The 16,887-nt window shown below is 40.3% G+C and overlaps 1 protein-coding gene across 4 annotated transcripts in view; it reads right to left on the bottom strand.

Annotated features, from left to right (window-relative positions):
- Positions 1–16,887, bottom strand: part of ADAM22 (ADAM metallopeptidase domain 22) — a 70,808-nt gene that overhangs the window by 1,287 nt on the left and 52,634 nt on the right. Inside the window, exons 24-29 of one of the 4 annotated variants that reach the window (XM_017729245.1) lie at positions 16,720–16,820; positions 16,110–16,176; positions 13,197–13,307; positions 11,035–11,121; positions 3,358–3,481; positions 1–2,096 (exon numbers count right to left, since the gene is read on the bottom strand). The exon at positions 1–2,096 is cut by the window's left edge and continues 1,287 nt beyond it. In XM_017729245.1, the coding sequence (XP_017584734.1) occupies positions 2,076–2,096; positions 3,358–3,481; positions 11,035–11,121; positions 13,197–13,307; positions 16,110–16,176; positions 16,720–16,820 (511 nt within the window). In that variant the 3' untranslated portion in view covers positions 1–2,075. The remainder of the gene's footprint in view (positions 2,097–3,357; positions 3,482–11,034; positions 11,122–13,196; positions 13,308–16,109; positions 16,177–16,719; positions 16,821–16,887) is intronic. The other 3 variants (XM_017729244.1, XM_017729246.1, XM_017729247.1) reach the window with 3 other exon arrangements.

Here is a 16,887-nt window from a genome sequence, read left to right as displayed (position 1 = left end):
CTTTCCCTAAAGCAATTACAGGTAACTGGCTCCTTCCAGATGGTCAGTCTGCACCCATTTCTGCTCACTTATATTTGTCTTTTTCCAAATACTTACCAGAACCTGTCAACTGTGAAGAAAAATCATTTGAACGACAAGGCCAATATTTTGTCATAATCCAACATACAGCCTAATCATAAAATATAGTGCTTCTAAAAATCTTACATACTTTACAGCTGCCAACATCTTTAAACATTTCTTAATTTAATCTTACATATATCTGACTTTATTGAGAGACGTAAAAGTTAAAAAAATACATTAAAAGGCTGCAAGTGTTGGGTTCACTTACTAAAGGAAATACATGAAAGAGGTAGAAGATTCAGAAACACCATAGATGTTCCCATTACAATAATATCTAATTAATCATACAGCTGTTGGGTAGGGTATTCAACTGCACCACACAGAGTCAGGTGTTTTATTCTGCTATGGTACTACCTGAAGCTAAGAAGTAGTCAATTTTGGAAAACCAGAGAATTATAAACTGATTTAATATGGTCCATTTTCTTACTGACTGAAAATTCCCAATCAGAAGGCATTTGCTTTACAATAACCTTTAGAAGTCTCAGGTGTTAGAAATATAACCATCAACTTACACACAAGATTAATATGGTAAAGAGTTGTTCCCCCCCGCCACCCCATTTTTTTTAAGCTAAATTCACTTGTGCTCAGTTTAATGCCCCAAAAAATTGTCAAAGGGGCTTCAGGGGCAGCAAGCATAGCATTCAAGCACATGGTAAAGGCGATTCCAGTAACGAATAAAAATTAAAAGACAGCAATGAAACTGGCCACTTGCCCAGTACTGTTATTATCTAGTGCAGTGAAATCATTATGCTTCTCATAAGCCTATGCCTTGCCATCTAAAACAGTGTCTGAAATGCTCTATCAAAAACACACAGCAACTCTCACAGACGGACTTCACATCACCACATCCTGAATGGATTACTTAGAAGTATTCCCAAATGTCCAGTAAGTTTGGGCTGCACATGACTTAAAGACTCTGTTGTCTGCCGAATCATCCTTGATAACACCTGTGAGAGGATACAGTGGTCATCTCACTAAACAAGGGATTTTGGCTGGTTCCTCTTATGATGATTTAAGACAAAGTGCTGCTGTACTGGTTCCACAGTCTACTGTACAATTGAGATCGTCAAGACAGTATAAGATGCCAAAAAAGTTGTACAGATTTTGGTCAAACACCAGTTTCTGAGAGACACAGTTTTACAGTACTGTACTTTCTGTATTTCCAAGGATGTCTGCTCATAATATTAGAAAATCTGAAGTGTGATGATGTTAGTCATGACTGTTTCTTTAGGCATTTGGCAAAATACACTTACGTATAACAGCTATTTTTGACATTATTGAATGTTTACATATATACAATCTGTATACTGAGATTATAAACATGTAAGGTAGAAAAAAAAAGGTATAATCTTTGTTTGTTTCCATTTGTGTCAAATAGTTTCCTTTCAAAGCTTGAAATCCTGCCACAAAAAAAAAAAAAATCCTATATTTCTTACTCCTGCATGCTAATCTCTACTACAGTATGTTGTTTTTCCCTTACACGTGGAAAGTAAAGAACACAAGGTTCATGCATACAGCATACAAGTTTACATAGGCTGGGCTCTCCGTGAGGCACGTTCCCAGTTCCACTCTGGTCTGACTCAGGACTGCAATAAACCAGAGAAAAACCTCTATTACACAGGACTGGCAAGTGGACTGTAGTTGGGATTCTAGGTAAGTGTATCTGTCACCATGTGGAACAGCCTTGTCACATCTGGGCTAATTATTCTTTGTCAAATGTTATGATTTTGGTTGTTCATCAGATCCGTAAGATACAAGTCAACAAAAAAGAAAAAAAAAAAGACTGTTTTCTTCCTTTCCACACGAGAGGAGGTTCTCACTGCAATATCATGGGCATCTCTGTTGATCTTTCGAATTGTCTGAAGAGCAGATGAATGTGCAGTGACTCAGTGATGCTGAGTTTCTATAAAATCCAAAGTAAACAGTTCTGATGTGACCCCAGGAAAACAGTGCAGCTAGATGGATGTCTCCCATAGCTGGAGAGAGGGAAAATGAACACAAACACACATTGAACACCAAGATAAAACAGGCCATTACCCAAACAGTGCAAGGAGCTTGTTTGGCGAACTGCATCTACATCACTTGGGTCTCCAAATCTCATCCCAGCCTCTGGTGGCTATCTGTTCACCAAGTGAGCAGACAGTCTCAAGCATTTCAGCATGACTTGCAGTCAACATAGTAAATGCCCATGGCTGGGAGTTCCGTTTTCTTTTTGAAGGAGAAATGTCAGTGTAGCATCAAACTTGTACTAGACAGCTTTTACCTCAGAGTTACGCTAATATTAATGTAGAGATAACTTCCCATTCTCATCTGCCTAACTCTGCTCAGAGCAGCATGACTTCCTGTTGTGGGTTTGAGCTGCTGCCAAAGCAGCTCCAGGGCTGAGACACATCAGTACAGCCTGGGCTCCAAGCTGCCTTGGGAAACCCTGTGCTGCACCTCACACAACCTTTTGCCCCAAGCAGCACTGATGGAGCAGCTTGCAGGTTCCCTCAGCAGCACTCCACTCCTTTTTTCTTGAAAAAAAAAGGACAGAGAACAATGATGAGAATCTCATCAGCATCAGCAACATGAACCAAGTAAAGCTTCTAAAGCAAATGTCAGGACTTTTTTGTTTATTGCAATACCTGCTATGTCTGAATTGACACAAAGAAAGCAAGAGCCTTTTGGAGCAGCTGGAAATTTCTCTGTATGGGGAATCACCATCCACCACACATTCCAGCAGTTCCTGCTCACTCTAGGGGGGCCGGGGTGGGCTCAGGTCACACAGCAGTGAAGTCCCTCCAGGTCTGCAAGCCCTCCACATGCTCCATAACTGGAACTTTGTTACCTTTCCATAAAGCTGGAAAGCAGCTATCCCCACAGCCTGAAGGAGAGTTGTTGGGAGAAGGGGTAAGAAAGGAGAGCCAAACACACCATTTGCTCCAGGGCTGCCTGTCCTCTGCAGCCCAAAGGCTGTCCCAGGCACACTCTCAGCTTGAAAAAAGAAAATTAGTGAAATCTGGGCTTCAGGGCAGGTTTAAGAGGAACCTGAAAAGCAGTCTGTAAACACAGCCACCGAGGCCTTTATCGCTGCCAGAGGCTCAGCCTTCCAGCAGCTTCAGAACTTCAGGGTGCAAAGGAAATGCCACTCCAGCTCTCTCTGTTGGTCAAAGGTGCTAATCTGCCACAGTTTCCTTTTGAAAAACTACCAGTAAATCAAGTTACTGATGAAAGGCAGAGAAGAGGAACACATACCCTGGCACTTTGCCTGTTGGCTTTTTTCTCTTCATCAGGAAGTGGTGGCATCGGGTATGGGTACTTTCTGCTGGAAGCAATAGATCCAGTGGATGAAGACGGAGACTTTGCAGGAGACAGTGTCCTGAGATGTTGAAACACACAAAATAAATGTGATGTCTTTGCATTCTAGCACTGCAACAGCAACTGCCATTACTCTGAAGCTTGGTTCAGAGACAAATATATAGCTTATTATTAGCTCAATAGCAGGGGAATAAAATTGCTTGATCAGTTGTCTTATAATTTCATTATATGAATAAAGGTATTTATAGATTTCAGGAACACTGGAAGAAAAAAAAATTGCTACTTCTTATTAGAATTGTATTGCATAACAAAAATTAGTTCTTAAACTGTTTTATATGGTAATGTAATTAATCATTATAAAATTAATAAAACAAATCTGCAATTGAATAAATACAGAACTAAAAGAGAAACATGGCATTATAAAGCCTAAATAGAAACAGTAATTGTATAAATACAAGCTGAACAAATGTCTTCTCCCAGTGACTAAATGGCAATTATCAGTGTCTTTATGCATATCTTACACATCTCCTAAATTGATACAAACATAGAAAATAAATCTATTATTTTTGTAACATTAACTTACACAAATGCATGCATTTGGAGGCCAAACTGTTAGTTGTGAAGTAACAAAGGCATATACAAAGTGCTAATAACAAATTGTTATACATGCAAGCATCATACAGTGCATATTGTTCCAGCCAAAGAAAGAGTCTGATGAGAATATACAAAAATGGACTGATTAGTCAATGGCAATCAGCATTTCTGTACAAGGTGAGTAGAGTAAGCAGGAGCAAGGAAATGTTTGTATCACATGAAAGGCATTCTTTTCATGTCAATAAGGCAACAGCACATTATTGACTGAAATTTTATACCCAAGAAAAACTCTTATGCTTCTGTTTTGAAATTCTGCACTTTTCCCACTTGAGAGGTTCCTATCAGGCTCTAAATCTGGGCAGAGTAAAATGAAAAAAAGGCCTCAAAGTAGAAAAATTGAGCTACCCTGGCCACCTTGCTCTCTTGTACAGACCAAGGGCATTTACTGCAGGAGGCCTCTTACTACGGCAGGCACATGACTCAGCCCTCCCTGAGCACTGCTATCTAGTATCTTCTGAGTTAATGTGTCCTTGAAGATGAAAAGTTTCCATAAGGATATGTGAAATTTATTTACCTTTAAATAACTCTACTTTTATTTTGGACTTGTATCATTTTGTTGTGTCTGTAGCTCCCTACAACAGCACATTCTCTTGCCTCCCATACGAACAATGACTGATGGTAGCCACAAGCAACGAGGTGTCAATGGAAATTATGTGATGAGAGCTCTCCAGTCTGGCTCATGATCCTCTAATGCCTCACGTGGTAGCCTCTAAGTTCAACAGCACTTAAAAGATTTACATTGGTACAATTATCCGAACATGGAAGCGTACATCTTCACTACCTGCACATTGATCACCCATTAAGATGAACTGGACATACATCAGTGTTTTCAGGAAAAAAACCCTGAAACCGTTACTGCAGTATAAAACAAGGTTTTCATATGTCCAACATCATGGATCTGGGCATCAAACTGTGCATGTAAGAAAACAGGTTAATTTAAAAAAAAATTCCAGGGAAAGGTTGTTAACAGTGCCCTGCTGTTCACTATCCATACAAGTCCTCTCATCTCTGCCCCTAAGTGGACTAGAAAGATCACTAATAAACTATTTGTGGATCTAGAATGAAAAACGTAAGGAGAAGAGGGAAGAGGGAAAATAAGGAGAGCATATTTTACATATTATTAGTAATCCAATTATTCACTAATTTTACCCCACTGCTGCAGTAGAATTTTAAATTTTCATTTTAAAATTTGTAACAATGCACTTGGAGATCAGAAGCAAGGAACTGGGCTTGTGGTATCTGACTTGGCAAGCCCTATCAGAAAGCTGTTTCTAAGGTAGCACAGCCAGGCGGTGGCACACAGAATGAAGGCGTCTCCCATCCCTTTCACCATACCAGGCACAACACCTCCAACACACCACAGGCTCTTTACATTTTAGGCACTCTAAGAGAAGGCCACAGTGAGAGGAAAAGCCACAGCCAATCTACCTGTCCATCCATCTGAGCAGGTGATCCTGGAAGGAGCAATAACCCCCAAAAGATGGGGCATCTTGAACATCTTCCCTGCACAAGCAGGTCCTCCAACCAGGATCCCTAACTGAGCCTTTTAGCCAGGAAGCTTTGCACCGTATCTTAAACACGCTGTCTTTTCCAAAGATTTTGAAGGCCAGGCCTCCAGTGTAGCTGCCTACATTTCCTTCTTCTCAAACCCCCTTTGCACTGCCTGCTCACCTGCAGTTTGCACATCTAACTGATACGAGCTTTGCTGCTCAGCTGCACCTGCAACACTACAGCCAATCCATCGAGAATGCAGTTGCACACTTACAGAAATGACCTTGCCCTGCCCTCACAGGGCCTCAGCACTTATTTTTGCTGTGGAGTTACATGCTGGTTTTTGACATCTTTAGTGCCAGCTACTGAGACTGTGAACATACACGACTCAGCATATGCTCACAGATCTTACAATGCATCTTCTGTGATAAATGGCGTTGTTTGAGGTGGTTTTGATCACCTTTCAGGTTGTGCCCTGCAATTGTGTATGTGCTGTGTATCCCAGATTTACATATACTTTAAATGAGAAAGGTCAGGTCTAGCTCTTTCTCATTTACAGGATGGAGAGACAGCATTCAGGGACACTTGCAGGTAATGCTGGGGTTAAAGGTAGGAAAACTTGGCAGTTTTGGTCAAGGGTGGGATCCACTTAGTTTTCACTAGGGTTTCAGTTCTCCTGCAATCAATCCATTAGCTTTCATACCAAATATTGCTTCCAGCTGAAACTTACACAAGAAAACAGTGCACAACACAACAGAGATTTAGGGGTTTTACTGCCAACCCCAAATGAAGCCATGCACCTCAACTGCAAAAATTCTAATTTTTGACCAGAAAGCAAGATAGAGTGGCCACTTTGCGTCTGTCTGTCTGTCCTGAAAGCTAAAACTCAGAGTGTGTGGAGACCATTCTGTGATTCACAACAAAGCACTGTGGCAGCAGGAAGACATCTGGAAGCAGTCCCTGCAGCCATGGGCCTACCTGCTCTGCCTCTCGTCCCTAAACAGGGAATGCTGGCCCACAAGAAACAGTGCAAAATGTGTCACCTGGTCACACAACTAAACATTCTGCAATTTAGAGTGTCATTTTAGCTGAACTCAAGGCAGGTGGCCCTGACAGATCTGAACTGTTCATGAACTGTGAGTGATTCTCTTTTGCGGACTGAAATAATGTAATGAAATTCAACTAACATTCAACCTGGTGAAAGCATTTCAAGCTCAAATAGAGATCCTATCAGCCTAATCTGACCTTTGCTGCTGTGGATTCAGCTCTTTGTAGGACATCATCAGCCTAAATCATCCTACATTAGGAAGTTAGGATCTTTGAAAAACACTGGTGTGGCTAAATATTTTAAAATAAGTTCCTTTTAAAAGCCACACATTTCCTCAGAAAGAGCAGCAGCAGAGGGGAGAGGAGGCTCATGGAGGGGCTGCAGAAGAGACAATGGCTATGGCTTGAGCTGTCACTTGGATCAGTGAACTGTGCCTCAGAAGCAGGTGCTCACATGCTTCAATGAACTCGTCTCCCTAACTCTTGACAGAAAATCCTCATCCTACTGACATCAGTAGGAATTTTTTCATTGTCTGCCCATAATACCAGTAATTTGCTTTGGTTATAATAGGGAAAAGTTTTGCTTGTTTGTTTTTTACTTTAAGCGCAGTCTAGAGCTGCCTCAGTAAGAGCAGCTTGCCAAGGGCTGGCCACGGCTCTGGCCTCAGCTGGATGCTCCCAGAGGAAGGTAATGGAGATGATCAGCTGAAGAGGAACTGAGAAAAAATCAAGGACACAAAACACATTAGAAATAGGAGGGAAATGACAGTCTACTGTCTCCTCCTTCCATGCCCCTTCTCGATGCCCTTCCAATATAGGAAGGCTGTTTTCCTTCTAGTTATGTGCTCTGGGTCTCCATCTTAAAGCACCCTTTTGTTTGTAAACCCTTTGTTTGTAAACTACTCTTGTATTTAAATAACTCTCATAAAATATAACTTATTGTAAATACTTGCATTAAATCAAATGTAGGCAGCTCAGTGCTTTAGAAGGTGCCTTCTAGTCTTTTTTTGTTTATAATTATCCACAGAAATGCCACATTTGGGGCTTCTGGCAGTTGTTTTCTGATTGCATCATGGCTCCATCAAGTCTTTCAGATTCAGTGAGAATTCTGAGTAATCCTTAACCATATTTCACAGGGTCAGCCTGTGCAGTGGACATTGCAATTTGCAGTAACAAGAACAAGCAGTAATAGCACATTCATAAAATAACATCCCTTATAGCAAAGCTAAAATCAGGGAAAGGCTTCCTGCCTGAGTTTATTGCTCTGGTTATGTGGTTATAGCCTGGCACACAAAATTAAATCTAGACTAGACTTTGAGCAGGAAAATGAGATTTTTCTTCAAAGATCTTATTTTCTTACAGATGGGAATCCCACACTTGGGAGTTTTCTGATGCCAGAGACACCAGCTACTATTATTACTATCATTAATAAAAAGTAATTATATGGAAATACCCATCAGACTTGTAGACCAGAAAAAAAAAAATTAACTAGGAAATCAGGTGCCAGAGAGACAAATTATGATTTATACAGGGTTTTTTAAGCAGGGCTTTTTTTTTAAGATGGAGAAAATCTTGGTGATGACTAGTATCTCTTTTTTCTGAAAATCTGCAACATTCCTAGGAACTGTAGCAAGTATTTTTGTCATTTCTCCTCATTCTATTTTAACTCTTCCTACAACAGCACCAGTCATCAGCATATTGTTCCTAAAACTACAGGGAAACAAGGAAAACAGCAGTATTACCTTCAGGACACATTTAAAAGAACAGAGAAATCAAAAGTAATCTGCAACATGAACATTACCCAGTGAAGTATTGCGTGTAAATGTCTTATCCTGGGACTCTGACTCTTAAAATATAGTACCAGCTGGACAGTCTGACTTCAGCCTGACTTTCTCTGACTGGTTTATCAAGCAAGATCTGTTTCATTCTGTTTGTGAATCACTTCACAAGCCCAGCCTCAAAACCCAGCCACAAGATGCTCCGACATACCATTCCTAGGAACAGTCTTTTCCTGTCCATGCTATCATTAAGCAAAACTGCATCTGATTTTTGTGGAGAAACTGTTAGTTCAACCTCTCATAAACCCATGGCAACTCCCCTCAGGAGATCTGATTCTTTGCCTTCCGTAATGTGTCTGCAGAATACTTCCCCATGATTACTTCATTTAATTAGGACAATAAAGAATTCTAAATTTATTCTAGTTGCTCTCTCATTTCTAAAGGTAACTGCTGTGGGCAGTGATTAGTAAGCTTCTACGTTGCAAAATTTCTGATTTATGTTTCATCTCTGCTGATATATAGCCTTTAAAACACATAGGTCAGCTTAATCCTCATCTACATGCCAAAAATGCTTGGTTTATCTCATATACAATTAGAAATGTGACTCATTCAGTGTAACAGCTGAATACCCTCAGGGGCAGGGTACACTCCCATCAATTTAATCTAGTTACTAAATAAAGATGTACTGATGTTAAAAAATGAGAACCAAATTATGAGTATGCATACAGATTTTTAAACCTGTTTAACTAAACCATTTAAAGCAACCTGTTTTAAAATAGTGCTATCTTCATGTTCCATAGATGTCTTTGTTTATTGCTACCACAGGTCTTCTGATACAAAAACCCTGAAAGACAGCTATGGGATTATGTTATGGTGGGCAACTCTTGACCTTGCCTGAACAATAAAGGTTGAGAGGCTATTTTTAGAAAAAGATTTGGTAATAAAAACACACCTCACTTCTTATGTGAGTTTACCTAATTTCAGCTGCCAGGGACCTTTTGTCATTATCAGTCTTATTTCGCTAATCTAAAGGACCTCCCACCCACAAAGATTTTGCTCCATATGCAGTGATGTGGACTTCATGATCAGGTAAGTGTTCAGCTGCTCCATTAAACTGAACAGCCTGAGCCTCTGCAGTCCTTTCTGTGGTTTCTCTAGAACAGTTCTAGAACATGCTTGCTGAACTGCAGACACCAGAACTGGACCCTCTGTCCCAGTGCTGAAACAACCAGACTCACAATACTCCCTGCCGAAATGTCCAAGTACCAAGAGACCTGTCTGATACCGACTGGCACAATCACAATGACCTCCTGTAACTCTCAGATTCTTGCACCAGGGATCTCTTCTCCCTTTTCAGGACCAAGATCAGGGCTGACAGGCTAAAGTTTACTCATTTTCCCTATTTGTTCACTGGAAAGCTTTTCTGCAGCTTACTCTGTGATTTATGAGATGTTGAAAGCAAACGCAAATGGTTTTTAAAAGTAACAATTTTATGGTCTTTTAAGGCTTCAGGATGTTTTTAGTTCTAAAAATTATTAAATTCCTACCCTGCCATTTAATGTCTGCCAGTGTTACTACTGGAATAAAAGTGTTTCATTAGTATCTTGTGATACAACTCCCAAATGCACACTGCACACATTTAGTGTATGTTTCTGCCCTGCTGCACTATTACTAGGCCTACTTGTGTAGCAAAATTATTAAGATTCTATTTACTTGTTCTTACCATCCTTCACTGTTTTGGCTGAAGATTTTGGTTATTATTCTTTTGATTTGTGCTTCTATCATTATCTTCCTTTTTTATATGTCAGTTTACAGCTTCATGGACTTTGTTCATGCTTTATGTTATTTGTCATAAATTGTCTTCCATTCTCTCCTATGCTGGCTCATTTTTTCAGCTGATGCAGAGATCTCTCTCGGCTGTGGGACTGTGTCTTTTGGGAATCTACTGCAACATTCTCAGTCTCTTCATTCGTGTTCAACAGGGGCCCAGCCTCATGCATTCTTTTTCTCTGTAACTTGGAATGTATCAGATAACGCACACTTGTCCCTTTCAAAAACAAGTAATATTTTCGGTTGAACCCTACCTCACTTGTAACAGATTAATTAGCAGTTTGATAATTAGAGCACAAAGTATATTCTCATACATTTAGTTTTCCAATTACAATATAGAAATTATTTCATTGCAAGCTGAGGGTAAAATACCACTACTTTTTATACTTTTTTCCTTTAAATTTTAGTATGCACTATATAAGACAGTAGGTAGAGTCAATGTGTTATGAAACCACTTGCTTCAGTAAATTAACATTCTATTTAAGTTAATACTACTTTATTAGTGATAAGTATGTCTCATGCCCATAAAACACTACTTGGCATAAAATGATGAGAAAGCTACTACAAGCTATAGATGATGGTGGGAATGCATGCACTACACACACCCTTTTCAATGGCTTCATTAAAACATTCAGAAAAAGAATTGTAAATTGCAAATGAAGCCAAAAACAGACATCAAAATGCAGCAAAAGAAGAGGGGCCCTTTGCACCTAAGTAACTTGTATTGATTTATACAAGGTAGGAGCCTCAAGATATTTGTATATGCTGGAACAGCTCTGAAAAATGAGAATTATAGAATTAATTTACAAAATACCTAAAGTATGGTCCTTCTGTGTTTTTATTCACATCTTCTACCCACTTAGCTACATTATATTCTCTTTTGAACCATGGGTTTAAATACCTGCAGAAAGCAATGGAAGGAACAGAGAAAGCAGAAGAACAAGAATAGAAAATCTGAGAACACACAGCACAAGCTTAGCAAGGATGTCTTCATCCCCAAAATGCAAGTGAATATGGCAAATAAATCAGTATGGATTTGGGTGAGGACTAGGCAACGTGTACAACTGCATGAGAAAATCTGACCTACAAGACTCATATGTTTGATTAATCTGGAAACTCTTTGGGATACATCATTCATTTAATGTCTTAAGGGTAAAATTCACTCCTATGTAGAGGGCCAGCATTAAGTCCACGGTTTGAACTCCCTCATGATCTCAAAATAAGGATGAAGGGGCGTTTTGGCTTCAATCACAAAGTTTGCTTGCCAAAGACACACTTTTGCACCCATCTATATAAATTGCAAGATAATGGCTAAATAAGCACAGAATCTTGGGCTTGAGCCTTTTTACAGGAATGAATTTCAGCCTCAGTGTGTTAAAAGGCTTGAATTTTTTGCCACTATAGTGACAATTTATGCACTTATAGGCAAACAACGCTCTAATTCTTCATTGTTCATTTAGTTTGGCTTTAATGGAGGTGGGCTGCAGAGTTATGTCACATTTTACAGAAGCAATCTTGATACCAAAACCACAGTTTTTAGGGAAAAAAGTCTGAGCTGTATACTCATATTAGTTACATGAAAATTATGAAATAAATTGATGTTTAATTATCTGATAACAAATTACCAGGAAAGAAGAAAACTTTTTTGTAACAATTTTTTTCCCAATAACAAGATAAGCAAATTCCTCCCCCTCTGTCACATTAAGAGAAAAGGGTGATGCAGAAAACAGGAGTCTGCCTGGACCAATTTAAAGTTTGTTCTTGTTATATACGAGTGGCAGCAACCAAATAATTACTTGTGATCACCATCTTTATATAACAGAGACTAGCACAGTGAAATAGGAAACAAATTTTAACCAAGGAAAATGGGAAAGAAAATTCTTCTTTAGGTTATTTTTTATACTTCTGGGCCAGTTCTTGCCACCCTTATTTATGGGTGTGACGCCAACAACCTCACACATGGGAACAGGCCTTGCAAGGGATTGCTCAGATGAATAAAAGTTGGGCCAAATCATGCCATTCAACCCCCTCCATATTTCAAACCACGATGACAACCAAAGCAGTAGCTTTTTCAACTTCTTTTGCTCCTTTTTTGCTCTGGAACGTCTCCTCCCCACCCCGCGCAAGCACAGCCACAGCTCTTAGAATGTACTCGCCCTCAGCCACAAGTGCTTCTAAGTAGCTTCCTCAGCTCGCTTATTTATCAGGAATCGGGAGTGCTTTATGCTTTCCAGCTTGGGATCTTAGAGAAAGAAAACGTCAAAAGTGGTAGAGCAGCAAAACAGATGAACCACAAGTGAAGCAACAGCCTGATGCCAGCATCACCAGGAACTAATAAACTTCAGCTTTAGCTTTAATTGTACATTTTCTTGTACTCGCTGCAGTACTTTTGACTTGAGTTTTTTCATTTGAAAGGGTCTTTTGGTAACCATGAAACACTCCCAATCTGGCTTCCTGTATTAGAAAACAGTGTAAGGTGGTATGAAAGCATGCAATTGTTGCACAACCATGTTGCAGGGTTTCCTGGGTCTGGGTATATTACAGACCATCATTCACCACCTCAATCCATCTGTTACAAAAAGGTTAAACTTGAGTTACTGCAGAGCACTACATGATACCATTGGAAAGCCCTCGGGCTGATCCTTCTGGCCACATGTTCACTAGCAATGGCCAGAATCCGCATTTCCTTTGAGTGAGAAATTCTGCTTTAAACAAAGTGTCCTTACACATAAGCCTAGAGCTAGACCGACAGCTCGATTTGGCTCGTAGCGCAACATGCAACAAGGCAAAAGACCTGGGCTCAAGAGTACTCATACTCCTCAGGCTGGCGAGGAGGAAGGGTAGCTAGCGCTGCATCAGCAGGAGCACCTCCAAGCAGTCACAGTGTTTTGCCACAGTGAAACTATCGTATACTAGGGAAGGGACTTTTCACAGGATAAAATGGCAGCCCAGGATGCAGGGGCAGGTGAGACTGACCTGTGATCCCGACTCCCTGTTTGGGGGTTGTCGGAACCCCCTGGGCTTATGCCTTGGGCAGGGATTTGGTGGGCGAGAGAAAGCCCAGGCTCAGATGCATGGGTTACCCGGCTGCAAAAAGACAATATATAATAGAAAGTCTAAACCAAAGATGTTCGTATCAGTTATAACAACGAGGAAGACAAATGCTTATAGGAAAAGCAGTGCAAATTAACAAAGGTCTGAATTGCTATCTGTTCCTGGGACCCGTTTTAACACAAGCTCCCAATTAAACTGTCAACTTATTCAGAAAACTCTTATCATTCCTGGATAATTCTAATTGATTTTAATAGAGAACTATTTATCAGGCCATTTCATCAACCATGTTTCTGAAAAAGCATTTGGCCTGTTGGCATTCCTTCTACATGTAATGAACCATCTGCCTTTAGTAAAGAATATTAATCTTGTTTTAAAAAATCCGAAAACAATTAAAAATGTCCCAAAATATCTTTAGCAGTCTCCTCAGAGCTCTACGCTTAGCATAAGCCTTGTTCATGTATGTTACGTCCAAGGGTCATGCAAAGGTGTGAGCAGGACTTTTTTCAGGAGCTGCCCAAAGTGTTTGCCACTCCCTGTCAGTGCTGTTCATGAGGGCTGCAGACTTCAAACCTTGCTCAGTCCTTAAGAAATTTTGTTTAAATGATTAATGGCACAATTCTATTTGATGCTTGGCTGTATACAAAAAAAAACCCTGTGCATAATGTGTGCAGTTACTGCAGATTCATGCATACAAGTATTTTTGTAGGCAACCACACTAGTGTCCTCCTGCTTAAAAAAATAAAATTCTGCACAATGTAGGGCACCAATGAACCCAATTTTATAATGGTTAACTACAGTCTGCTAATTATAGGACACCAACACTGTTATCCCTTTTTTTCCATCTCAACAAGTATGCTTTATTGGACTCCTACGGGCCACACAGGTGGACTTCCTAAATACTGCTTCAGAACAGATTTCAATATTATTCTGTATTTCCCAGACAAGTTAGAAAGGTAAATTGGCCTGGGAAAAGCCTCTGTGTATTCTGCAGCATTCTGCAGTATCAAACTCAAAGCAGCTGGTGTTGCTTTTTCTTTTTTCTAAATGAGTAAATGCTGGTCACAGTTAGATCATTCTCAGTCCATTTTCTCGCCTTGCAAAGCAAGCTGTCTCTCTAACCAGAGAGATAATTGCCCTCTAATAGCCATCAGCAATTCTCTCCATTCCCCACTGAATTGACACAGCATGTGGATCATTCAGTGGGAGCTCTCTCTCCAGCTGGTGACAGGACTGCCAAGGACACTCGGACAAGCCGTTCAGGCCTGTGCAGTCCAGGATAGAGCTGATCAGCAGAAAGAGTATTTTCCTGCCTGGCAGGCCTCTCCCAGGAACACACACACTGTGCTTCATCCCCAAAAGGTTGCTGCATGGCCCTTGGGAAGTACAAGCCTCGTCCCTGTAGCATCAGGGCTGCTGCTGGGTTGAGAGACCACCGTAGTAAGCAGCAAGAAGGAAAGCAGAGAATTAGGTGGAAATTCAGGGGCACCTTTAAAAGAGAAATAAATATACAGGGAAAAAGATTTCCAACTCACAATATCTCTGTCTGCCCACTTATTTAGTGCTCCAAAGTTCTCAGAGCAAATCTCATCTGTATTTTCAGCAGTTTGGCCAGACTAATTTTGATTTTATCAAACTATCTCATGCAAGGAGAAAAGAAAACAAGCAAAATAACATTTCAGTAAGAGTTTATCAGCACAAAGACAAAGAGCACAAAGACTCTTGAGATAAACTCCTCCAAGGGCTAAAATTTCTGGCTCCATGATACTATTTTGACCATGCAATGTTATAATTGCAATGTGCATCAAAGTATTATTTCTGTAACTTGTAACATAGAGTTTTCTCTATGAACCCTTTCTGAGCCTGCTCACCTCAAGACAGTGCACTGCAGGTGAAAGAAAAGTTTCAGCACAAACTCAAAATCCCCAAACCAAAGAAAATGGGGCCCAGAGAGCAGTTAGCATTATTAGTTTCCCTGCAGGGTTGGTATCAAGCCCATTTGCCCATCAAGGTACACAGTTAGTAGTCATGATACGGGGAAGGGCACTGTCATTGCTACCATGGTCAAAGAAGGGGCCATTCCCGTGTGGCGTTAGGTGCTGTAAGAGCAGGCCAGGGCTTTTGACAAGCCCAGAAGTTCCCAGCCATTCACCATTCGTTCACAAAAGGGGCCTGAACCAACAGGCTTAAGTACATAAGGAAGACTCTTTCCATGTGGGGAGCACTGCACACATGGGCTCTTCAGGAAACTTAACCAATAAATCAATAAGCCATACTGGAAAAGTCTGGGGATCGGTCACTTGGTAGAGATTTTAATTACCCATTTATCACAGGGCTTACTCAAGACTGGCTGTTTCAGGCTTACAATGGCAAACTTCAAGGTACTCTCCAAGCAGATACCTCTCCTAAAACCTCCAGGAAGGTATGCAGAGACACAAATCTCTAACTCTGCAATGGCCCAACCCAAGGTGAAGACAAGGGTAGGAAACAGGTTATCAGAAACTCAGTATTGAACCAGGATACACTCAGCAATGGCAGTTTACTGTAGACAAAAGCCTGCAGTGATGGTGCAGGCTGCCACCATCATTGGGAATTGTTATGGGAACGACTGTGAGGAAGCCTACATAAAAAAGAAAATTGATAGTTAATTTTTAAAGAATACATAAAAAGAGGTTGAAATACATTAGCCAAACCATTTACCAGATTATCAGTCAGCAATCAGAATGGGCCACAGAGCAAAAATGCAGCTGTCTATTTTTAAGTACTCTTAATTTCCATCTAAAAAACACAAATATGAAAACTCTACTTTTGGCTTTGCTTTTTTAAATTCAGACTTACTCAGTTGAATTAGACCGTGGCCTAAATCTTTTGCCTCTGACTTTCTTTCTGTTTCCTCCTATATTACCTGAAAAAAATCAAAGGACAAAGACAGTAAAACAACTTGAAACTCACCTGCACCCCATGCCAAACTGTATATTTTTTTTGCATCCATAGCAAAAGAGTTGCTACCTCTAACTTTAACCATTTAAATCTCACAGGTCTGTTCCTCTTGATTTACCTCAGACAATTAGGTAACCTTTCTCTACTTTTTGCTGCAACTGTGCAGAGCAAAAAACTCCCTAATTTCAGATGTTATTTGACAAAATCACTATGCTTCAAGAAAAACATCAAACACTGCCTGACAAAATCATAGAAGCTGGCAATAGTGAATAGACTTCTTTCTCTCTTTCATGTTAGCTCACACTGGAGGGAAAAATTAAATGTAATTTCTTTGTGACAAAGCACTGTGCAAAAAGGGTAGGGTGCTGCTAAATCCTAATTCCAAGTTAACAATTAGCACAATTTTAAGGAGTCATGCTGCTGTCCTAAGATCAACTAAACTTTCAGTGGAGCAGCAACGGTCCAGAGGCTGGTTTCCACTGTGGCCAGCACAGTGGTTCACACTTACCTTGCCAAGAATTACTCCTAGGCCTCCCATTTTCACAAATGTCTGAAATATGTTTTGTGTCTGGGATCCTTTCACTCCAGGAATGAGATAATCCATTTGACCTGGAATAGGAGGGCTCAGATGCGGTTATTGTTAAGGGTATTGTCTCACATTAATGTTAGCTCAGCG

This window comes from Corvus brachyrhynchos, unplaced genomic scaffold, assembly GCF_000691975.1.
Source record: "Corvus brachyrhynchos isolate BGI_N302 unplaced genomic scaffold, ASM69197v1 scaffold142, whole genome shotgun sequence".
Lineage (NCBI taxonomy): Eukaryota > Metazoa > Chordata > Aves > Passeriformes > Corvidae > Corvus > Corvus brachyrhynchos.
The sequence above is the reverse complement of the archived record's forward strand: the minus strand, read 5'-3'. Positions and strand labels throughout refer to the sequence as shown.